At 46.8% G+C, this 25395-nt stretch overlaps 1 protein-coding gene across 4 annotated transcripts in view; it reads left to right on the top strand.

Moving 5' to 3' along the window:
- Nucleotides 1-25395, top strand: part of ADAM19 (ADAM metallopeptidase domain 19) — a 52342-nt gene that overhangs the window by 14257 nt on the left and 12690 nt on the right. For all 4 annotated transcript variants that reach the window (XM_073355211.1, XM_073355215.1, XM_073355214.1 and 1 more), the window contains 11 exons: nucleotides 5512-5590; nucleotides 7155-7231; nucleotides 12728-12920; nucleotides 13208-13273; nucleotides 15528-15599; nucleotides 16384-16550; nucleotides 17747-17831; nucleotides 18482-18621; nucleotides 20289-20466; nucleotides 22131-22220; nucleotides 24551-24746. In XM_073355211.1, coding sequence (XP_073211312.1) covers nucleotides 5512-5590; nucleotides 7155-7231; nucleotides 12728-12920; nucleotides 13208-13273; nucleotides 15528-15599; nucleotides 16384-16550; nucleotides 17747-17831; nucleotides 18482-18621; nucleotides 20289-20466; nucleotides 22131-22220; nucleotides 24551-24746 — 1343 coding nt within the window. The remainder of the gene's footprint in view (nucleotides 1-5511; nucleotides 5591-7154; nucleotides 7232-12727; nucleotides 12921-13207; nucleotides 13274-15527; nucleotides 15600-16383; nucleotides 16551-17746; nucleotides 17832-18481; nucleotides 18622-20288; nucleotides 20467-22130; nucleotides 22221-24550; nucleotides 24747-25395) is intronic.

A 25395-nucleotide genomic window follows, 5' to 3' on the forward strand; every position in this document is an offset into this window, starting at 1 on the left:
CATGACTTCTGCTTCTCCCTGAGGTGAAGAGAATGATTATCTGCATGGAGGCAAGCGGCAGTCTTGTCTGTGGCATGAAAGAACATCTTCCATTGTCGCCTGGTGAGGGCGAAAGGGGCGTCTCAGGAGATGAGACACTTGCAAGTCATTTTTGAGGGTGCTGTTTACATTTAGCTCAGGGAAATGCAATCTACACGGAAGTCTCTGAATGCTGCCTGCTGGGGAGAGAGCGGTCACATTGCCTAGAGGCGACCTGCAAAGGGGGAATAAAAAAATAGTGGTGGGGGGGTTCCTTCTTTGTGATTTGTAAAGATGACTTGACAGGGTTTATTCTCCCCCTAGAAAAGTTTTTGGAGTTTGTTTATTTATATATTGCTTGTTTTTTCCCCTTAGGAATATTGGGAATTCTGGTCTTTCCTGGTTTTGCTGGAGCACTTTTTGGATGACTCGGAGAGGTGGATTGGGTCTTTCCATCCCTTAACTGAAGGGGCTTCGGGCTGAATCCTTAACAAAGCCAGCCCGAGCTTTTCTCACAAGGGTTTGAGTTAAATATAGGGCAAAGGAAAGAGTTTCAAACACTCTGAAAAGGGAAGGGATTTTTATTCAGTCAGTCAGGTTTCACTTTCTTGGTATCTCTGATGTCCTAAACTTGCTAATTCTCTAACTGTAGAGTCTTCCAGGAGTGGCAAGACCTGTCAAAAAACAAGCCATTTAAAGAAACAACCATTTAAATTTTGTTAGTTGGAGGAGGGCGGAACCCACAACGCATCAGGCCTTTTTTATAAAGCATAAAGAGGGCACAAGCACATTCTGCCCACCCCACTTTGCCCTTGCACTTTAAGAAATCCGCTGCCTGGAATGTAACAATTCCCACTGAGGCGCAGCTGAATAGGAGCTGGAACAGAGGCTGACTATCACAGTCCCCAACTATGGCATCCTCGCGTGGTGCCAAGTGTGATGCCTAGACAGTCGACAGTAAAGCATGGGGTGCTTTGTACATATCTGTGATCAGTCACTTTACAAGGCCGTTTTACAGGCTTTTAGAGATGGGGTGGCTGGTTTTCACCGGGGTTTGCCCTGTTTTGCTGCTGCTGAGATGGAGACAGGTTGTGACTTTCTCCGGTTTGCCATTCACGAGCCAGCCTCATTTCCTAATTTTGCAAACTCGGCCACCTGGGTGAAAGAGGAGGAGGAGACGGCAGTACAGCAGCATTGCCCCTGGTACCCAATCCAAATGCTTACTCGTGAAGTGCTGAGAGCAGTCCAGCTTGCTTTGCCTTTCCCATGATCCCAGGCTCCTTGTAAAACTCAGGGGGGATTTTGCCTGTATAAGGAGCACGGGGTCAGGTCCTGAATAGGGTGTCAAACTTTGCCTTGTTCCTATGCCAAGAAGGGTTTGCAAGCTGTAAAATGGCACCATCTGAACCCATTCTCGGGCCATTACATTGTAACAGGAACAGAGATGGGTTTATAACAGCACGCAGCCATGGACAGCCCAGAGCCCTGGGGGAAATTTGTAGCGCAAGCTGGAGCCAGACTTCATAGCTGATCCCCCTCCCCCAAAATGCATGTTGGACTGAACCAAAACCCTGAATCTGAATACTCCCAGGCTTCAACCATGATGAATTTGGATCACAACTTTTATGGCCTAATGTCAAAACACAAGGGGCACGAACCCCATTCTCATTTGAGATGATGATGGTTGGTTTTCCATCTCTTGGTGTCTTCAGCTGAAGACTGGATAAATTTCTGGAGAGATTCTTTAGCCAAACACAAGTTATTCGGTTCAGTACAGGAGTAACTGGATGAAATTACTTGCACTAATGGAGGAGCCTGTGACTGGACTCAAACCAGGAGGTCCCTTCCATTCCTATTCTTAAATTCTATGGCCAGGTAAGATTAGATGATCAAACATTCCCTTCTGGGCTTAAAATCTTTGAATCTATGTGCCAACAGTACCAGAGGAGGAGTGAACCCATTGGTCTGGGCATTGCTCAAACACATAAGAACGTGCAGTCCCTGTCCTGTAGAGTTTGCAGTCTAAAAACCTCAAGTGAAATCTTGTGGTTTTCTTCATATTGCATCCCCAAGTCTCTGAAAATCATCTTTGTACAGAAAATTATTATTTAGTGCAGTTCTGTGTCCCATGGGAACCTGGCTGGTACATCAGCTTTTTTTACTCTTTGCAGTCTTATTTATTTATTTCATTTTTAAAAAATGTTACTATTTGAGTTTGTTGAAACCAGGGGCAGGATTTATGAATGAACCAAAATACAGTGGTGGCAGTGAGGGGCCTGGCCGTGTGGGCACAGTGCTACAGAGCGGGGCATCATTCAGTGGCCGAGTTTGGGATTCACAGGCATGCTTTCCTTTGTCCTGATTCATTTAATAAATGTTTTGAAGGAGCACTTAGGAAGATGACTAGCTGAGCACTTACAGGTATGAGTGTATTTCATGAGACAAAATTATCTGAATGCAGTGTTTGTGTGCCAATGGCCATTAACCTTTGAACTTCTGAGCCTCTCCCCATTCAAGTTCCCTCTGGGCAGGGAGAGGAGACATATAATATTGGTCTCGCAGATGCTCTGATTGCATTGATGTTTTGTGCAAGCCATTAGCCCCTCTCTTGTTTCTGAAAGTGTGTTAGTGGAGGGCTTGGCAGATGGAAAGTGCTGCATTAGAGGTAAATGTTGCAGGGCAGAGGGTGGAATATGTACCAGAGAAAAGCTCCCTAGTGATTGCCCCCAAAAGGCTCATCTTCCATTGGCCATGTGTTGTTTTTTTTTCACTTCGTTCAATTTTATACTGTGTTTGTTATAGCTTGTTCAGCCTAACCAAACGAAGGCAGAAGGGAGATATGATTGTGCTCTATAAATACCTCAGAGGGATAAACACTAGGGACGGAGAGGAGTTAATTGCCAATGTGGGCACAAAAACAAATGGAGATAAACTAGCCATCAGCAAGTTTAGACTTGAAATTCAACAAAGGTTTCTAACCACCAGAGGAGTGAAGTTTTGGAATAGCCTCCTAAGGGGAGCAGTGGGGGGCAAAAAATCTAATTGGCTTCAAGACTGAGCTTGATAAGTTTATGGAGGGGGTGGTATGCTGGGACTGCCTACAATGGCATGTAGCCCATCTGTGACTGCTAGCAGCAAATATCTCCAACAGATGGGACACTAGATAGGGAGGGATTTGAGTTACAATAAAGTATTCTTTCCCAGGGGTCTGGCTGGTGGGCCTAGCCCAAATGCTCAGTGTCTAACTGATCGCTATATTGGGGGCTGGGAAGGAATTTTTCCCCAAGTCAGATTGGCAGAAACCCTGGGAGTTGGGGGGGTTTGTTGTTGTGTGGTTTTTTGTTTTTTTTTTGCCTTCCTCTGCAGCATGGGGCATGGTTTTGTGTAAATGGCGGATTCTCTGCAACTTGAAGTCTTTAAATCATGAATTGAGGACTTCAGTAACTCAGCCAGAAATTAGGGGTCTATTACAGCAGTGAGAGTTAGTTTGACATCTGTAGTATGCAAGGTCTTGGAAAAAAATTTGAAGGAGAAGGTAGTTAAGGACATTGAAGTCAATGGTAAATGGGACAAAATACAAGATGGTTTTACAAAAGGTAGATCGTGCCGAACCAACCTGATCTCCCTCTTTGAGAAAGTAACAGATTTTTTAGACAAAGGAAACGCAGTGGATCTAATTTACCTAGATTTCGGTAAGGTGTTTGATACCGTGCCACATGGGGATTTATTAGTTAAATTTGGAAAAGATGGGGATCAATAGGAAAACTGAAAGGTGGATAAGGAATTGGTTAAAGGGGAGACTACAATGGGTCCTACTGAAAGGTGAACTGTCAGGCTGGAGGGAGGTTACCAGTGGAGTTCCTCAAGGATCGGTTTTGGGACCAATCTTATTTAATCTTTTTATTACTGACCTCGGCACAAAAAGTGGGAGTCTGCTAATAAGGTCTGCGGATGATACAAAGCTGGGAGGTATTGCCAATTTAGAGAAGGACAGGGATATCCTACAGGAGGATCTGGATGACCTTGTAAATTGGAGTAATAGTAAGAGGATGAAATTTAATAGTGAGAAGTGTGAGGTCATGCATTTAGGGATTAATAAGAAGAATTTTAGTTATAAGCTGGGGACGCATCAATTAGAAGTAACGGAGGAGGAGAAGGTCCTTGGAATATTGGTCATAGGATGACTATGAGCCGCCAATGTGATATGGCTGTGAAAAAAGCTAATGCGGTCTTGGGATGCATCAGGAGAGGTATTTCCAGTAGGGATAAGGAGGTTTTAGTACCGTTATCAAGGCACTGGTGAGACCTCACCTGGAATACTATGTGCAGTTCTGGTCTCCCATGTTTAAGAAAGATGAATTCAAACTGGAACAGGTACAGAGAAGGGCTAGGATGATCCGAGGAATGGAACAGGTACAGAGAAGGGCTAGGATGATCCGAGGAATGGAAAACTTGTCTTATGAAAGGAGACTCAAGGAGCTTGGCTTGTTTAGCCTAACCAAAAGAAGGTTGAGGGGAGATATGATTGCTCTCTATAAATATATCAGAGGGATAAACACCAGAGAGGGAGAGGAATTATTTAAGCTCAGTACCAATGTGGACACAAGAACAAATGGATATAAACTGGCCACCAGGAAGTTTAGACTTGAAATTAGACGAAGGTTTCTAACCATCAGAGGAGTGACGTTTTGGAATAGCCTTCCAAGGGAAGCAGTGGGGGCAAAAGATCTATCTGGCTTTAAGATTAAACTCGATAAATTTATGGAGGAGATGGTATGATGGGATAATGTGGTTTTGGTAATTAAATATTCATGGTAAATAGGCCCAATGGCCTGTGATGGGATATTAGATGGGGTGGGATCTGAGTTACCCAGGAAAGAATTTTCTGTAGTATCTGGCTAGTGAATCTTGCCCATATGCTCAGGGTTTAGCTGATCGCCATATTTGGGGTCGGGAAGGAATTTTCCTCCAGGGCAGATTGAAGGGCAGGTTTTTTGCCTTCCTCTGTAGCATGGGGCACGGGTCACTTGTTGGAGGATTCTCTGCTCCTTGAAGTCTTTAAACCATGATTTGAGGACTTCAATAGCTCGGACATAGGTGAGAGGTTTTTTGCAGGAGTGGTGGGTGAAATTCTGTGGCCTGCGTTGTGCAGGAGGTCAGACTAGATGATCGTAATGGTCCCTTCTGACCTAAATATCTATGAATCTATGTTCTGTGGCCTGCAACATGCAGGAGGTCGGACCAGATGATCATGATGGTCCCTTCTGGCCTTTAAGTCTATGAGACTCATAACAAAGAACACCCACACTAACTGCCTTGCGACCCAGTCCAGCACCCACTGACGTTAATGAGAGTGTTTCCATTGATTTAAACGGGAGCTGGATCAGGCCCTTCTTGCACTGTGATTGTCAGATATCCCAGCAGAGATGATTCAATAATAATGTGCCAAGTCTAAAGAAATGTCCTTTTTTGTCTTTGCTTTGCTATTGGTAGGCACCTCTTTGCACCAGGCTACACTGAAACCCACTATACCCAGACTGGAATGCCCCACACCATTACTTTCAACCACACAGTAAGTATCGGGGGAGGGATAGCTCAGTGGTTTGAGCATTAGCCTGCTAAACCCAGGGTTGTGAGTTCAATCCTTGAGGGGGCCATTTAGGGATCTGGGGCAAAAATTGGGGATTGGTCCTGCTTTGAGCAAGGGGGTTGGACTAGATGACCTCCTGAGGTCCCTTCCAACCCTGATAGTCTATGATTCTATGCCGGTGCAGGCGAATCCTAGGAGAGGGTACACAGAGGGGACGGGGCTTCATCCTCTGGAGACTTGAGTTTCCAATTGGACTGGGTGGAATGTGACTTGAGTTTGGAATTCTCAGCCTGTAGATATCTCTAGTGGGCAACTGTTTGCACCCCCAAACCTTTGGCCAGTCAATGGTCCCATCTCAGATGAGTTCTTTGGTAGGCACAGTCTGACGGATGCTGCATATTAGGTCTGCGGAGCCGTGGCAGAGATCTGCAGGGAAACCTCTCCCTTTGCCTGCCTCTCGCTGTTTCTTTCTAGTCTCTGCAGAATTTTGGAGCTCTTGAAAGCGAAGACCTGGGGAAAATGTTGCTTTTTCCACTTCTGTAAGCCAAGGTCTTCCCCAGATCCCAAATACCCAATCTGGGCTCACCCCAACGAATACAAACCAGAGCAGAGAGAGAATTTTCCAAAGCACTGAAATGACTTAGGAGACTCAGCCCCATTGCCTTCCAATGCTGCTGTTCATCCCTTTGCTTTTGACACTGCCCTTTGCAAAGTGCAAGCTCCACGCTTGCTGTGTTCCCAGCCCTTTGCGAAACTAGCCCATGCCAGCTGGCTCCTGGTCAGAAAAACCATCATGAATTGCCGATCTCAGACAAGGACCCTCAGCTGCAATTGCACAAAGATATACATTAGTTAGAATTTTAAACAAAAAGATAAAGATGATGAGAGAATTTTCCCTGCTTCTGTTTGCTCCCCTCTCTCCTCCCAGAGGCGCACAGCTGGGTGAGGCATTTGGGCTGTGATGGAATGCTGTCAGCATGTTGACCCTAGTGGCTTCCTTGTTCCTACCATAGTCTGCCTTTTGTCTTGAGATGAGCCCATCTAAATGGACTTTCCGGTCTATAACATATAACCCTTTATAGAACTAAAGTATGAGGTCAGCACATTCTTCAGGGCCTGATCCAAAGCCAGCTGAAGTCAATAGATAGATAGATAGATAGATTCCCGTTGACTGACTTCAACAAGTTTTGGATCAAGCCCTTAGTGCTGCAGCCTGGTCTGCTTGTCTGTGAAGCTTCCTCGGGACATTGCAGCACCTTAGATTTTATTAGCAATGAAGAGCATGTTCATGCATATCCACAAGGCCATGTTATGACAGCCAAGATGCTAGGTTTGAATCAGGGGACTGCTGTTTTTTGTTATTGTTGTTGCATTAAAGTCTCACCTGGTGGCAGGAGGGACAGTACTAGAGAGAATTAAAGGCTCTGTCATTACGCACCCAGGTCCTATACTGGTTCTTTCTGCCTAGGTGTTAATTCCACCCTCCTGCAATAAAAGAACTCACAAAACTCTTCCTTCCTTAGACAATCTCCTTTCTCCTTTCCAGGACCATTGCTTCTATCATGGTGTTGTGCGAGGCATGGAACAATCCAGCGTCACACTCAGCGCATGCAAAGGGCTACGGTAAGATTCAGGCAAGCCCTGACAAAACAATCATCTGATAGTCCTTTGGCCTCCCCTCATCCTTTCCAAGGTCTCCAGGCAGCCCTTCATGTGACTCCCTAGCAAGGTTGTTAGCATTAGAGCTAGTCGGGAATTTTCCAACTAAAAGTTTTTGGCCAGGAAACGTGGATTGGTCAAAAGCAAAGCTTTATGTGGGAAAGGGTCAGCTTCAACAAATGGTTCGACTTGAACTTTTGAAGTATTGCAACAAAACCTTGTTTTCCCAGTTGGAACTGACTCTTTGGTTGGAAACTGAGTAAAAATAAATAACTTCTGAATATTTTGTCCACAGGAATTTTTGTTGGAGTTGACACACTTAAAAAGCATTTGACAAATTTCTAACCAGTTTTAGTCCTGGGCAGAAAAAAAGACCAGATCCTCAGCAAGTGTAAATCAGCATAGCTCTAGTGAAATCAACAGAGCTACATTCACTTACCGCAGCTGGGCATCTGGGCCCACAACTAGGGTGGCCAGCTGTCCTGTTGAAAAGGGGACCTGATGGTATCCGGTCAGGTCTACTGACAGGACACCCAAAGTCTGGTTACTGCGGGTCGGGGAGGTGGGGAGATGCCAAGTCATCACCTGGGTCAGGCCCCTACTCAGTCAAGGTCACCTCCTACCTGCATTGGGTGGCTGCAGCACCCTGCCCCAGTTCTGCAGGAGAGTTCCTCCCGACCCACGCAGGGACGGGGGGAGAGGGGAAAAGCCATGAATGATGGAGGGATGGGGAAATGGGAGCAAATGGGGGTGGGGCCTCAGGGGGAAGGGGCAGGGCAGGAGCAGGGTCTTGGGGGCAGAGGTGAGGCCTTGGGGAAGGGGTGGGGCAGGGGAGGTTTTTTTTTAAACATTTTTAAACATTACAAAGTTGGCAACCCTAAATATCACCTGCACTTGAAGGCTCGTAGTTAAGATAGGTTTCAGAGTAACAGCCATGTTAGTCTGTATTTGCAAAAAGAAAAGGAGTACTTGTGGCACCTTAGAGACTAACCAATTTATTTGAGCATAAGCTTTCATGAGCTACAGCTCACTTCATGATGCATCCGATGAAGTGAGCTGTAGCTCACGAAAGCTTATGCTCAAATAAATTGGTTAGTCTCTAAGGTGCCACAAGTACTCCTTTTCTTTTTAGTTAAGATACTTCACATCTGTTTATAAACAGGACACTGTTTGCAGTCAACTCCAGCTGAAAGCTGGTTGGAAGCTGGGCTGGGGAGATTTAGTCCAGTCAGGAAACAGACCTTGCCAAAAAAAACCCTCAGCAACCTCAAGTGCTTTTAATGTAGATAAATATCTGGTGGTATAAACAGGACAAAGTGGCCACCTGTGTTTTGCAATAAATAATCCACTTGCCATAAAAAAGCAGAAGAAATCACAGGTGTGCCCTGCTTCTGTTTTATCCCACATTCTTCCAGGTTCTTTATTCTTAGCGTCAGAGGAAACGGCTCTAGTTCGGCTAACATGTGCAGTCGTGCTGCACCACGCCCCAACCATGGTGCTGCACACTGGCCCAACGAACTGTTCTAAACAATGATGTATGGAAGCCGAGCACACATCTGTTTTCACCTTCCCTGCAGAGCTATCAAGCAGAGCCATTCTACTCCCAGATCTATACGTCTTCCATTGGGCAAAGACCCCCGTTAAACACAGAGCCTTTCCAAACCTGATGCATGGAAAAAGGCCAGTTGAGAAAACCAGAACCACATAGGAAACATGCTTCCATCAGTCCTTGATTACAATAGTGCAAACAAGGGTTCCGCTACAACGTGGGGAGAGCAGCAACGTAGCCACCTAGGAATATTGTTAAAAATGCATGTGCAAGAGGAAAACCTCCAGAAGCCTTTACACTTTCCACCAGGAAACTGTCTTAGTGCGATTTTAGCAACTTGATATTGCATGACAAATGTGGGGGGCTCCATGTAGAAACAGCCCCATCCTGTGAATCTTGATCGCAGCTTTTACCAGCTGAAGTCAAGGGAAGCAAAGCTGCCACCAGGTAAGCTTTAATGGTTTTACTTAAGCATTAAGCATTAACAAAATGCTTAATGCACCCGTTTGCTCATCACAAATCCCACCTTTGCATGGGCAAGCAGGCGTTAGTGCTTGCAAATGGGTAACTGCTCCTTTACATGCCCCATTCTCAGACCTCTGCCCCAGCCCTGTCATACATCTCTAGAGATTGCACATCCCTCTGAGCGTCGCCCTTGATCTTGAAGGAGCCTCCTTGCTGTCCGCGCCGTCACTCGCTCAGCTTTGTGCTGGGAAGCTGCCGAGTTTTGCGAATGAACCAGCAGTTTATCCAAATTGGAGAATCCATTTCAGTCATTTACTGTCCACTCAGGCTGGCAGGCTGTGGGCCTGTGCCTGCGACCAAGGCACATGAGAAGCCAAGGGTATCTTCATCCCGAGCTCTTTTTAGAACATGACCATATTGAACTGTCAGAAACTGTACCGAATTACCCCCAGGACATATTGTGCCATGTTGCTCCAGGGATGCTTACAGCAGGGTGGGCATGCAAGGAGGCTCCCCCAGCTTCTTGCACTCCATGCAGTGATGGGACATGAATGTAGGCTTTCTGTTCCACACAATGGGAGCCGTTCTCCAGGTGAATCGTCAGGGCACAGGACATCCCGAAGAAGGCAGGGTCATGCTCCCCCGTCACTCTATTCTTTGATATTTGTATGGCAGTAGCTCCTAGCAGCCCCAGTCACAGACCAAGACCTGATTGTGCTGGGTGCTGTGCAAACACAGAGCAAGAAGATGGTCCCTGCTCCTAAGAGCTTAGCCAACAGAACCAGCCAAATGCCGCATGCTGCCCCCCAGGAAGAGGAAAAGCAGCGAGGATGCTCGCCTGGTGGAAGCTTTGCTTCCCTGACTTCAGCTGGTAAAAGCATTAAGTTTAAACCTTAAGTAAACTTAAACTTAAAAGCTTAAGGTTTGGCTGTTGACCTATGTTACTGCTAGAAAATGAAGAGTCCCTGATCAGGACTGGGGCTCCGTGGGTGCTGTACAAACATAGACCCCGATCATTCAAATACTCATGTACATGCTTAACTTTTAGCCCCTAGTCACGTGCTTAAAATTCAATGCAGGTGTGTTTGCAGGACAAGAGCCACAGAGTCTATCTCATAAAGTTTATGCAGAAGTGAGCTCATTAGTTACTATGTGGTAATAAACCACAGTGTGAGCAAACGCCACGAGTACCAGCAGGGCTACAGTGGGCTTGTGTCTGAGGAACTAAAGAAGAGGAAGGGGCCTGCATTGAAGCAGAAGAAGCATAAGCTTGAAGCAAAGCTTTCAGTGGGACCCCACCACCCAGCTATGCAACCCACCAGTGGATTCTTCCTGGGCATCTGCCAGTGGGGCCAAATGCTGCTTTTGGAGGGGCAGCCCCTGTTGATTCAAGTGGACTAACACCAGTGTAAACGAGAGCAGAATTTAACCGGGATCTTTTCCTCAGCAATAAGGGTGAGCTTTATTTGGCATTGCTCTGCAGCCCCTAAAGTAACTCTGCAACGTGAGGTGTGTTTCTGGCACTGGGAATACAAGAGACAGGGCTTCTCTAATGCTTCTAAAGCCTGCTCAGGTCTTTCAGATGATGATTTCTGCAGGGATCTGGGAAAGGCATTGGTCTTGTGCCGATTCCGTTATGGCTGCAATGCACCTTTTGGGGGCCTGGGGAAGGAGTCTGCTGACCATCCTATGCAGCGTCTATCAAAAGGGGCCACTGCTTCCCGGATAGTATTGGAAATACAGAGCTGTGCCTAAGTGACTGCACAGGGTGGGCTTGTGGGGGAGAGCTGTAGGGGAAATCAGGCAAAACACCACAATGGCTCCCTAGTTTGCTTGAAAGGGGTCGCCTGGAAACTCTTGCTCTAGCAAGTAGCTTTTAAATGAAAATAACAGGCTTCTAATATATGAAATCTGGATACCGTGCCCAGCTCCCAGAGAGCATCCTGAATACAACCCCAGACTAGAACGAAAGAGCGTTCTATGACCATATCAATTATTTATGTTCTTTTACAGCTCTTTTCTATCGGCCACTCAGTTTGTTAAATAGGATGCGCTAGTTTCCCTCCCACACTGTGCCGTGCACGGAAGCACAGACCAAAATAGCTGGCCAGAAGAAGCCTCGGCCAGAGGTGGGTCCCAGCCTGGGCAGTTGGGGGAAGGGAATTCCTGCATGGGATGTGCTAAGGATCTGTTGCTCCCTGGCTTCCATTTGTATCATGGCAAACCCCTGCAGTGTCTCAAAGGCTGAAATGAAATTAAACCTGCATGAAGGAGATAAAAATAGGAGCTCTTAGCCTACTTGGAACACTGCTTGTTATGTACCAGCAGTGGTGTTACGGATTGTCTCTCTCCAATCTTCAGTATAATTTCAAACAGTCAGGATGAAATTCACCCCTGTGCCGAAGAACAGCAAAAGAAGAACAGCAATTCATCCCTTGCCTCACCTGCATCTCTTACCCCCTAATACAAATGGAGAAATTGAGGTTAATAAATTCTTACCCACTTCCCTGTGGGCTGTGGCCGAAAAGGCCCCAAGAACGATTATCTTAGGCGCATGGCTATATGATAAACAACATATTATTGATCATGGCTGGTATTTACAGAGGAGCCTAAGGAAATTAGGTGCCCAACTCTCATTGAAAGACCATGGGAGTTAGGATGCTTTGTTCTCCCAGACACCTTTGATATTCCCAGCCCCCATGTGACTGCATCCTGGAGAGGCTGTAGTTCTGTATTTATTGACTAGATTGGGTTGGAAAATGGTATTTTCTGTGCAGGGGAAAATGGAGAAAAACCCTTAAATTAACATTTCACTTGAAAATTTTCACATATTTTTTTTTCATGAAGGGAAACAAAATGAAAAACATTGTTTTGGTTCAAAATGCACAGGCTTTTGGCTTGGGTTCCCTTCCCCTTTTTCCCAGTGGAAAATGGGGGCGGGGTCTGGGGAGAATGCCTCATTTCCTCAAAATGGAGGAAAAACCTAAGGAGGAAAATAACCCCAAAACCTCAAATTTCTGTTGATGAAAAAAACAAAACATTTTCTTGTTTTGTCAAAATGCCAATTTGTGATTCAGTTGATCAGCCTCTTGGTGCGCAATATTTTAGACAAAAAAAGCTCAACAAGTTCTTGTATTAACTGGTAACATCATTTCCCTGTCTCAAGTATTTATCTAGCTTCCTTCCCCACAGTATCTGAGCACCTCACAATCACTAATGTGTTTATCCTCACAACACCCCTATTGTCCCCAGAGAACAGATGGGGAACAGAAACACTGAGAAGCTAAGGCCCAGACTGTCAAAGGATTTCAGTGAAAGTTAGTGGCTTTGGGCCTCAGTGACTTCCCAAAGATCGCACAGGTGGAGCAGGAAATTAAATGTTGGTTTTCTGGATCCTTGACAAACCACTGAACTATCCTTTCTCTCACTGCCTCTTATTTCAACAGTGGTCTTATAGTACTGAGCAGCAACCTCAGTTACATCTTAGAGCCGGTCCCCGATAGCCAGGATCAACACTTGATCTACAGATCAGAACATTTGAGGCTTCCCAAGGGGACTTGTGGATATCTGCACGAAGAAACGACAACCACACACTGGCTCAACACATTGACAGGCCGGGCCACAGCACACCATCACAGGGTGAGTGCGTACCATGTAAGCTAGGGCACTAATGTGCAACACGCGGCAGGGTGTGGCTCATCCCCTGTGAGCAGGGTGATACTGCTGTCCTCCAAGAGCAGGGCTGTGGAAATGAAACCAAGGGGTTATAGTACCTCCAAAAGGAAGACAGTGATTAGGAACTAGTGGCTGCTCAAGCAAACAAGTGTCCATGTGTAACGGGGGGCAGGGGCATCGTCAGTAAGGCAGCAATTGCCAGACAAGAAAAATGATTAAACACAACTAACCTCCATGGTGCTCTGTCACAGGTGAAGCGGGAGGATTTGCAGTCTACGAAGTACGTGGAGCTGCTGCTTGTGGCTGATTTTGCAGAGGTAAGAGAAATACGCCATATTTACACCGGCTGAGAACTGGGTCCATGGCAAATCTCTCTAGCTGCAGAACGGGTAGAGTGCAGACAGTGGCAGGGGCAGCTTTCCCCTGCCATCACAGCTATCCCTGATGTGGAGGGACCCTGGCAGGGTGTACATAATGGGGTTCCACTTCCCTGTCCTCCTGGTCCCTCCCTGACTACTCCGAGAATACCCAGGAAAGATGCCGTTTATTGCCAATAGGAGATGGAAACTGTGATACGGACAAGTGTCTAGGATTGAGGCCACCCACTTATTTCAAGTAGGCCACTGCACAGCCATCAGAGATGTAACTATTGCCTGTCACTACCAGTCTGCACTGACTACTAACAGTTACCCTGGATCTGAGGGGTGCGTGTACCTCAGAATGTGATCAAGCCAATTGCAACTACATTATGAGCAGTCAGCCACCATGAATTAATAAAAAAGAACACCACATAGTTAACTGTTAATTGGAAAGCAGGCTTTTAGATACAAGGTCAAAATCTAGCTGGCAGTTTCTGCTAATCAGAGTGGGAGGAGGGGAAAGAAAAGTAAATAACCGAGACAGAAAGAAGGTAAGAGGATGGAAACCTTGAGTCTAGATGCCTCTGACATTAGAAGTTTATTGAAAGTTAGAAAAGTGAAGATCCAGTAGGGTCATTATGACCTATGTGTTTTGTAGAAGTTAGTTATAAAATGTCTAGATAAAAGAGTGTACTTTTGGAGCAGTCCTCTTAAGCCATCTTGAGAGAGGTTTTTTCTGACACCTTTTCTCTCTGGTGGGTGAGCAACTGGCTACTGCGAACCCGCTGTTAATTACTTAATACTGTTTCAGAGTTCAGGTAGATATCTGGGATGTTCGAAACCTATCGCTTATGTCTCTGTGTGCTTAAATCTAATAAACTGCAGTTTAGATAGAGCTTGCTTACTTGCATTAATCTTTTTATCAGACAGAATTGCTGTGTTCCCATTGATTTATTCCTGAAGTGAAACAGTTACGTTACCCCTGCTGGGGTTCTGAAAACTCCGGGTAACACTAACCAGTGCCCTGAAGTGAAAAGGCTCCATATCTTATTAGCAGCCAGCATGCAGGAGCATTGATTCAGTTACACAGCTCCACGTTTAATGATGGCTCTCTACAGATTGTGATTTGGGGTTGTGGGGTTTCTCAGGGATAACCTGGTCCCCTAATTCTACTCCCTGTCTCTTCCCTAAAGAAATCCAGGTGATTGGCTATTCTCAGTTGGTATTTAATGGTGGAGGTAAAGAAAGCTCTTGCTGAGGTTTCAGATGCTGCGAATCTAAACTTTCTGTCGAAGCTGTTCAATACCATCCCAAACGTGACAATGTTTAATTGATCATTTAATTATCAGCATAGAGTGGAGTAGGGGGGTCCACCCCCTTCATAAAGTTACAACCTGATGCTAGAATTGCACAGCTCCTTCAGGGCTATTGGCTGTAACTTATTCTGAATGACACTAGAGAGGCAGATTCTGGGTGTTTCTCCTGAGTTAGGCACCAGGAAACTGCAGAGATTGTGAGAAAATGCAGCTTATTCAGGGATTACCAGATGTTCTTCACCCTTTCGTTAGTCAAACCCTTGATGTGATCAATGCAAACTACCCATTCCTAAAAGAAAAAATGCCCCAGCTTTTCCAGTGAAAACACCCAGTCTATTTTTAAAAGATCTTTTTGTAACTTATTTTAAGTACATGAATCAAACATTATTTGCCAAGTTAATTCATTATTTATCACATGTTTTCAATGGGCCAAAAGTGTTTTAAATGAAGCAATGCAGCTATCATTTTTGTCCGGTAAGTGAGTTGTGTAAATAATCCTCTGTGATAAGTGCTGTGGTTGTGCTAATTATAGGCATGAAGTTACATTACCTTGTGCTTAACATGGCAAATTAGTCCACTCCTTACGTAACTGTCTGGCTAGGGGATTCTCACCTGGGATGTACATGCGTTGCTCTGTTCGATGACTAGCGTCACGGTGATATGATGCTGCCAGCTCAGAGCATGGGGAGAAGTGCTACGAGATCTAGACCTGGGTAGCTCCTCCTGTTGCTAATAGGGGTCTGGTGTATACACTGAAGAAGGACTCCTGGGCACCACATGTGCACTGACTGGGTTAGTCACTTCAGCATTTTCAGAATAACATGATCTGGTTAAATGTGTGTTACGCTCTTGTTTGTTTTTAAAGGATGTTGCTGATTTGTGCTCGTTTCATTCAGTTTCAGAAGAATAACTATGACCTTCAACTAACGAAGAATAAACTAGTGGCGGTTGCTAATTACGTAGATAAGGTGAGGCCAGGTGTGTAACCGGTGGGAAAGGAGCTGAAATCTCAGCGAAACACCATCACCTGAACTTCTTGTGCCAGAAAGAAAGCTTCCTTCTCGGCAAAGGGAATTCCCCTTTGGCTCCTTCTCCCTGATGACCTGGCACTGTGTAGACTGGACGGCATCCCCAGAACAGTTCCACTGAGCAGAGGCATTGGAGACAGGGAGCCGAGAGGGAATCCCCTTTCCTTACAGGGGTGTTAGCAAGGAAATATCAATGTGTTTTGAATTGTTTCTTCTCAAAGCTGTGTTATTGTGGATGACCTTCATCGCTTACAGCAAACTACAAGGAGGGAGAGCTCAGTGGTTTGAGCATTGGCCTGCTAAACCCCAGGGTTGTGAGTTCAATCCTTGAGGGGGCCATTTAGGGATCTGGGGCAAAAATTGGGGATTGGTCCTGCTTTGAGCAGGGTGTTGGACTAGATGACCTCCTGAGGTCCCTTCCAACCCTGATATTCTATGATTCTTGAGCACCATTAGCCACAAAATGAAAGCACTACATCTGGCATCCAGCCCAGATTGTGCTTTGGAAGGGTTTTGTATTGGATGCTGACCGGGCTCTTCCCATCCCGGAGCTGAGGGTAGAACATGCTTCTAGGGAGACCCACTTTCCCTGAACCTATGGTTCTGTCTGATTGTACAAAAGTCACATATTTCACATCGTTTATATTCACGGTTTAAAATGAGGAGAAAAATCAGCAGCTATCAGTTGATCGGCTCTTTCCTCTCTTCTCTGTGCATCTTCTAGTTTTACAAGTCCCTGGACATTCGGATTGCCCTGGTGGGGCTGGAGGTCTGGACTGACCGAAATAAGTGCGATGTATCCGAGAATTCACATTCCACCCTTTGGTCCTTCCTCGCTTGGAGGCGCAAGCTGCTAACCCGCAAAAAACACGACAATGCCCAGTTAATCACGTATGTTGCTTTTCCTGGAATAACACAATCTCTCTGCCCAAGGGATCTAGGGACAAGGTGTGAAATCAGCAGGGATAAGGTTCTTGCTGGAACACATTCATGGGGCTGGAGCCTTAGAAAGGTGCATATCCCCAAGTGGTATGCAGTCACAGTACATGTGCATTGAAGCGGGGGACTGCCATTTCCATTATTTGCACAATACACATGCAAATTCTTGCGCATCTTTGCATGCACAGTAGTGCACCCACTTTTCTGAAGATCTGGGCCGGAAGGCAAGATGTACAGTCTTCAGTGGGTGCAGATTGCAGGAGGCACTCAGCCAGTTGTGGGACAGGGCCTGTGTTAGCAAGTGCATCATTCTGCCTCTGACATGCTTGGTGCATCGGGCTGGGAGCAAGCTGGCTGATCAGAGTGACTCATCCTGTTGATCTGATTAGTGCCACTGGATACAGGGCCAGCAAGGTTGGCCTGTTAGAAGAACAATCTGCAGCAGCTCCCTAGTTCTGGCTCTTTCTCCAGTGAGAATTTCCCATTAGCAGGTAGTGGGAAGTGGACTGGGAACCAGTGAAAAGAAAATGCAGAGATACAACAGCTTTTCCGTGGGGTTTTTCATGGACGGATCCACCCTGTTTTTGATACTGTTCTGGGTGTCTGGTCAGACATGATTCCCCAAGCCACCGCTTTCTTATAAGACCCTAAAAACTTGAAAGGGCAGTGTAGCGTTCCAGGTCACTGGGGACTCCTTAAATCAACGCACTGAGCTAGTGAGCCCTAGAATATGTCTGCACTGCATGGGTATTCACCCAGCACACATTAAATTTCCAAAGTGTGGCCCCAGCATACAGTGGGCTCAGGATACAGCCTGGGGTGGACTTTCAGTGGACAGTCTCTTGTGTGTTTGTTTCCAAGTCCAGGAAGTCAGTAGTCTGCTAGGAACATCCCCAGGCCATTACAAGCAATCGGATTGGCTGCACAGTCCAGATGGCTTGATCATGGTGTCAGGTGAACTATTAGCTCTAGAAGAGGAATGGTGGAGCTGAAAAGCTAAACTATGAAGATAGCAGGAAAGGTATTAACGAAGAAGCCATTTCCTTATGGTCTGATGTAAGTTCATAAGGCTACAGACACCACTGGTTTCTACAACACCTCAGACTAGATCGCTGTCCCATTTCATTATTTCTCCGGATTGTTTTCAGTGGGATGTCGTTCCAGGGCACCACAATCGGCTTAGCTCCGCTGATGGCCATGTGCTCCGATTTCCAATCTGGAGGGGTGAACATGGTAAGTTATTGCTAACCACTTATCAGGCGATTCCTGTGTGTAGCAAATACATGTGATAGCTGCCTCCCGGAAAACGCTTTTCCAGGTCGGTCTCCAGCATTCCCTTTCATAAAAGGTCAAAGACAACCCCAGGTAACAATTCTTCATGCATCAGTGAAAGGCTCTGGGTACCTCATTCATCCCGAGCACACACAGTCCTGACAAAACATTGGTGGGGAGAAGATGGAGGTGGGAGTTGAATCTGGAGCATTTGTGCGTAGAAAACAAGACTTCAGTCTCAGGTGCCAGCAATCCAGCACATGGTGCCACCACTCCTGTCATGTAAGAGGTTACTGGGGCCTAACGATAAACAATATTCAATTAAACCGAATGTAAAGGCCTGTTATACAGCATTATGGCCCAGACAGACAGGCCGTGGGCAGTACAGACTGGTGCTCATTGCCAGCAGGCCACTTTGCAACAGACATCTGAAACAGACAGAGCTGAGCTGCAGCGTCCAGACCCCATCGTGCAGGCTGCTCTAGCTGAGCGTTTTGCTGCAGGCCCATCTTCCGCAGCAGAAAATACACCTCCCTGCCCAGCCCTGCTGGGCGCGAGCGCTCGGCCGACGTGTCAGTGACACGCCGACCCTGCTTTTTGATTCCGACCAGGATCATTCCGACAACCCCATCGGCGTCGCCGCCACCGTGGCCCATGAGATGGGCCACAACTTGGGCATGAGCCACGACTCGGCTGGCTGCTGTGCCGCCCATGCTGACGACGGAGGCTGCATCATGGCTGCTGCCACAGGGTGAGTCGCTCTCCCGTGATCCTCCCCGAGGGAAACAAAACCCGCTGCCCCCGGAGAACCCAGCGGGACCGGGATCATGGAGAATGCAGCAGAGAGCCGGGTCCAGCGCTGGGTGTTGTCTGTAATAGGTTTACAGAGACACCGCTTCCGTGGCAACTTGGGTCACATGGTAGGGGCAGTTAGTTTAATTCCCAGCTTAAAGTAAACTGCCCCTCACCAAATGACCGACCCCAAAGGGGTCTGCCAAAGCATTCCTGCAGCATGCATCCTGCAGCGTGCATCCTGATTTAGTTGCATGTGCTCTGTATGTAAAATACCCCTATGGGAGTTAGGCACTCTTACCTGTACAGCAGCAGGGATCATACTCCCAGGCAATGTGGTAACCAAGGGCAAAGCGATTACCTGGGGGACTGTCAAAAGGCACAGCTACAGAGCCATGTTTCTAAGCTGATCTTTACCTGGGGTTGTCCTTGCCTGTTATGAGCTTCTTGTTAAGAGAACTCAGATCCACTTAATGTCAATTCACTGGGGGCAATTAACAGGTTAATGGTGTGAGAGCGTAGTTTTGCCCTGTAAGTGATGGTGCAGCAAATGGATTTGGTCCATGCTCCTCTGCTTCTATATCAGGTGAGTGGTTACAAGTCTGTATTTCAAAGGAAAGGAACAGCAAGCCCTGAGGGGAAGAGGGAGGAAGAGCTCGAGTGTGAACACAGGGGGATTCCAGGGTTAATTTTTCATGGGTTCCGTGTTTCTTCAGACACACAAAAACCCTAGCTCTCCCCTCCTCCCTTAAAGCCACACACCCTCTTATTGCTGAAAAATTAACTCCTCAGGACTCCAGAAGAGTTTCTAGAAGTTCTAGAACTGGGCTCTGTGCTAATTAAAAACCCTAACGGACCCCCCACTCCTCACCCCCTTCTTATTGAAACGAAACAAACCCATCATTTAACCAAGAACATCTGAAGTTGTTTAACCAAAGCCGATCTTTAAAACCCCTTGTTTTGATGTCATTGAGTTTTCTCAAACAAAGGAAGATATCAAGAGGGAAAGTGGCAGTACGTTGGCATGCGTGTACACACAAATGCAACATGATGTGCATGAGTCTAACATACACTCCAAAAGGAAATTAAAAAGCCATGTAGCAGAAAACATACTTAAACCCGTTCCACTTGAGTAGGACGTTGGAGCGGAGAGGGGGAATAAATCTTCCTATCAGTCAGATTCACAACCAATTATTCAGTGTCAAGTGTAAGGTTCTAAAAGTTACTCTCACAGTTCAGAAGAAGCCCTACTGAGTGGCTAAGGGGATATCTCCCTGGGGGCTATGTACGTGGAGCCTGGGTTTTAGTCTAATACTTTATATTAAGAAAACCTCTTGGATGGGGTGACAGCTGTGCCTTTTCCAGACTCTCCCACCTTGAATCCCCCACATGGGGAAAGAGCTGAAATCTAAACTCATTGTCCCATGTAACCTGGATACAAGATGGAATCTGACCCTGACCGTGACCACACAGGCCAAATTCACCCTTTGTGCAACTTCACTGCAGTGCTGGTGGGGGCCCAGCCCGCAGGGGAGGAGCAGTTCTACCTGTGTGTACACTTGCTCTGCTGCTTTATGCCTTAGATCTCCTCTAATGCGATGCTCTTCTGACCTGATCCGTGCGCAGGCACCCATTCCCCAGGGTATTCAGCACGTGCAATAGGAAGGAGCTGGACAGGTACCTGCAGTCCGGCGGAGGGATCTGTCTCTCCAACATGCCAGACCCCAATACTTTATACGGCGGGAAGAGGTGTGGAAACGGTTACCTGGAAGATGGGGAGGAATGTGACTGCGGAGAAGTGGAGGTAACTCTCATGTAGATCTAATTGTGTGAGGCTGAGATGGGAGAAAGTGATGCAGGCGCGAAGCGGCCGACAGGTACACAAACCCATGCTATGTGCTCAGCTTGTATAGGTGCAGGAGTCACGCATGTGTAAGGGACAATTAACATGGGTGCAGTGTCCATCAGATTGTAAAGCTCTTTAGGGCCGAGACCTTGTCTAACTGTATGTACAGCACCTAACGCAATGCATCCCTGATCCCGACAGGGGCCTCTGCGGGCTACCACAATACAAACAATAATGGTAACATGCATTTGTAACTTGCTAGCTAAATGGGTCATGTCCCCCTCTAGTGGCTGATGTACATAGAAGATAAGAGCCTACTACTGATATCCACTAATGAAGTGACTTCTTTAGCTCACGTGACCGAAGTCTGTGCTTTTGATGCTGAAGATTTTAGGATTAATCCCTGCTGATGACCCCTTGAGGGAGTGGTTACACGTTCAGCACTGCTTTTGGCAGAGGGCATGTGCAGAGAACGTCCAGCATGCATGCTTGTAGGAGGCATGTATGGAGAGAGCATGCAACCTGGATACTTGTATCTTTAGGAACTATACTAAGCTAAAGCACTTACCACGGAGCGTATTTTAAAAATCCACACGGACTGGTCAGCATTGGGAAGAGCATTTGCATGAGTGGAAGGATGGGAGTTCAGTGTAGAGAAGCCCTTTAGCTTAGTGGATAGAGCACTAGCTTGGCTTCTATTCCTGGTTCTGCCACTGGCCTGCTGGCTAACCCTGTGCAAATCACAGCACCATTCTTTGCCTCAGTTTCCCAATCTGTAAAATGGGGATAATGATAATGGGGGTGAAGTGCTTGAGATCTACCAATGAGAAGTGCTACATAAGAGCTAGGTGTGAGTATTCTAGTTGCCATCTTAATGCAATCACTCCACCAACACAGCTCTAAAATATGGTTAAACTACATGGGTAGACTGGACACACCACAACATTTGCATTGAGTTCTAGATTTTAGATAGTCCAGGCGCCTCTGGTTTGACCTAATGCAAAGAGGGGGAGTCATTTGAAAAATTCAAAGCCAGAAGTAGGTTTGAAGCAGCCCCAAAGTTCAGGGATCTGGAATCCACAATCGATTTGGATCCAGATCTAAATCAGAAAAAATGGGGGTAGGAGACTCACTGGCCTTTCTGACAGCCGTATGAGCCTCCTCTGCATTGCAGTTTGCCAGGCTCACTGTAATTATGTGCAGCTTCATCTCTGAACACGTCAGGTCACCTCCTTTCTTTCATTCTGTGCTTCCCTGTATTATTCTCTCTGTGAGTAAGCAGAATGAGACGGAACCCTCCTGGGACTAGCAGCCCAGAGCCACCAGCTGAAATGCACACAGCGTGATCTAACCTTCCATTCGTTAGAAGGGATGTCAATAGCATACTACTGCCAGGACACACACACGGCTTAGCAGCAGTGCTGCGGCTAGAAGACAAGTGCGGGCCTTTCTGGAGGGGCCATTTGCACTGAACGTGCAGGGAGAGGAAGGAGGGCAGATACACTGTGTGCATCTTCAACAAGAATGGGATAAGCCCTGCCCTGGAAACTGGCCACGTGGGTGTTTCTAGCTCAGAACATCTGCCTCATAAACACCGCACATCTCTTGCTCCTCTCTCTCAGGAGTGCAATAATCCCTGCTGCAACGCCATTGATTGCTCCCTGAAGCCTGGCGCCGAGTGTGCTCATGGAACCTGCTGTCACCAGTGCAAGGTGGGGCCCGTTGCATCTTCCCTGTACTAGCAAAGAAGAGAGAGGTTGGTCAGGGGGCTGTTAGAGCAGGGGAGTGGCTGAGGGGAAACTGATGGAGAGAGGAGCATCCTCCCTCCAATGATTTGCAAAGACGTACGTAACACAGTCCTGAGCACTGTGTGGATTCTCCACCGCAGGCAGGCGTATCTTGTTTATGCCTTCTAGTTTCTTTGCCCCTCTGCTATTATTCATCTCTACACAATATTTGGGAAGCAGCTTGTATACAACATGCACGTTTAAATACAGTTGCATTCTCCTACGCAAGTGTCTTCCCCCTCTGTCCAAAGACAAGAGATGCCCTGGTGATAGGCACAAACAGGCACCTACAGCTGATAGATCCCTGCTGTTAGCTCACTGAGGCCGTATAGTACTGGCCAGGCTCCAGGAACACATTTTCATATGGGTCCCAGCCCCCCGATTTTGGACCTGCAGTCAACAGTGGGGCAAATGGTAGAAAGTAGAGATCTAACAACCTGGTCACGTTCACCACTCAGGGTGTGAGACATCTGCGTTCGTACCCACTTTGCTCGCTGCCCGCCATCGGCTTCAAGCACAAAGGTGGAGGCTGTCTTTGAGGCTGTGGCCTTATATGTATTGCTTTGAAAAATAATGCTGAGGAGGAGGAGGAAAATACCCTTTTGTCCCGAATCCCGATGTCCTAAGCTTGTCAGTAGTATAGGCCAAGATCTTCAAAAGTGACTCATGGTTTTGGGTGCCCAGCGTCAGACCCGTTAAAGGGGCCAGAATTTCAGAGAATGGATATCAACACTTTCTGCAAAGCACAGCTCTTCAGGTACCTAAAGTTGTGTCCCCAACAACGGAGGCAGCTAACATTTCTAGTAATGTTTGCAAGTCTTTATCGTTTATATGAATAGGATTTCAGTACATAATGTAGGTTAATTCGTTGCTCTGTTGGAGGCTTGTGTGAAGCGTATGCTGTCCTTGTGCATAGTAGCGATGGGTCATAGTCCCTGTCATTTCAAACACGTGGCCAGTTGGATTCAGTTCCTGTCACTTTGTTACTGCCTGCAGCCTCTCCTGTGATCAGTGGAGTGAACTCTGCAAGTCTTCTGCAATTTAAAAAAACGTGGGCAGTCTAGACAGTTGAGAAGTCAGTTTTCTCCTTTTCCCTTCCACCTTCCATCCCCTGGGGAGGCCAGCACCATCTGTTATGGCTTACACTGGTGCCGTGCTGTGATTACGAGGGGTTAAACCACATCAGGGGACAAGTTTCTCTTTCCAAGAAGACAACTGGCACAGCAGGGCTTGGCGTGTAGGTTCCCTGGTGGATTATGTTACCAGTTTATTGATCATTTTTGTGTTCTGCCCCAGTGGTTGGTGAAAGAGTGAAATTATATTCAAGGAGAAACCTGCACATGAGAACAGGGAGCATTTTCCTTGTGGGGGTTCGACTGGACGTTATCGTTGTCTTTAGCCTTTTAGTGAACGATTGAATTCCTGTAACATATCAGGTAACTGGAGAAACTCCATCAGCAGGGCGTGTGCTGTGGATGTCTGGATCTCACTTTACATCTCCGCTTTCCTAGGAAAGTCTGGTCAAAATAGCCTGGTTGTTTGAACTCCTTCCAAGCCTGGGTGTGGAGGACTTGAGTTCTGCAAATAATACACTTGCCTGGCCCAGTGGATGTAAACTCTACAACCAGATGTCACTAAGTTCAATGCATTGGGTGTGATGAGTGGTGTGTAAATATATAAATGTATGTCGAGCAGAGCCCTCCCTGGAGCAATCTGACTGCCTTGCTCGTGTCGAACAGGGTTGCTGTCTCATTAGATCTTGCAGGAAATCTTGCGTATTTCTGGTTTTGGAGCCCAACGTCCCAAGTTCAAACACCCACAGTTTCTCCAGGTGATTAATCCTCACACAGGCTCCCCTTCCGGAAAAGGGGGATCGCAGGCAATCGCCTTATCGTGCAATGTGCCCATGCCGATCACCGCTGGGCTGTGAGACACTAACAGCATTTCAGTGGCTAGGCCTGGGTTCCCAGCCGTCCTCGAGATGAAAGATACTAACTGCACCACGGTACTGTACTTCGCCCAGCTCATTTTAACGTGAGATGGGCAAGGGCTTAAACAGATTAACTTGTTTTTAAACAAGTCTAGCTAGTTAATGAAAGTTCAATTGATAGCGGTTTGGAGCTTGGCTACGACTATGAGCTGAGGGATGGCTAGATTAGACAACTTGTAGATTTTTCTTACCATAGAGAAACAAAACCCTGTTGCAGTCAGGCAAGAAGTAACCATTGATTTTTCCTCCCCCTCCATCTCTTTAGCTGATGGCTCCAGGAACTCTCTGCAGGGAGACGTCTAGACCCTGTGACCTGCCAGAGCACTGCACTGGCAAGTCAGCATTCTGTCCCGCCAACTTCTACCAAATGGACGGTACGCCGTGTGCAGGAGGGAGGGCGTATTGCTACGTTGGCATGTGTCTCACGTACGAGCAGCAGTGCTTGGAGCTCTGGGGGCCTGGTAAGGAGCGTGTCTTGCAGAGAAGTAGGCTGCCTGGTGAGATGGTCTTTGCAAAATTGATCATCTGCTTTAGATTATTATTATTATTATTATTGTTCATTATGGTAGTGCCTAGGACCCCTTAGTGAAATCGGGACCCATTGTGCTGGGCATGGTACAAATGTAATGAGAGACAATCCCCAGTTGGAGGAGCTTCCAATCCAAATAGACCAGACGGACAAAGGGCAGGAGGGGAAACAAGCATAACGAGGGAATACGAGGTGGCCAAGGTCACTCAACAGGTCATTGGCCACCTCAGGAATTGAACCTAGGTCTCCTGACTTGTAGACCCGTGCCCTGTATGCTATACTATGCTCCCTCCCCGTAACTGTCTCCAGAAGTGGCCAGGAAGAGTTGAGGCATATTGCAGGGGCAGCACACAGAAGCTTGTACTTCCTCTGCCTGTGTTGTATCTGTTTTCATATAAACAGAGGACTTGTAGATTTCTATGGTGACAGGTTATGACCTCACAAGCATGGAATTGTGACTTCACCATGTGATCGAGGAGAAGCCGGTTGGGGCTGGAGGAAGCATAAATGCAAACCCAAGTGCTTGTGCAAATTATACCAATGACAGCCAGCCAGAAAGCTCCAGCTGTGCCCAGCATTCC

Source organism: Lepidochelys kempii, chromosome 8, assembly GCF_965140265.1.
Source record: "Lepidochelys kempii isolate rLepKem1 chromosome 8, rLepKem1.hap2, whole genome shotgun sequence".
Taxonomy (NCBI): domain Eukaryota; kingdom Metazoa; phylum Chordata; order Testudines; family Cheloniidae; genus Lepidochelys; species Lepidochelys kempii.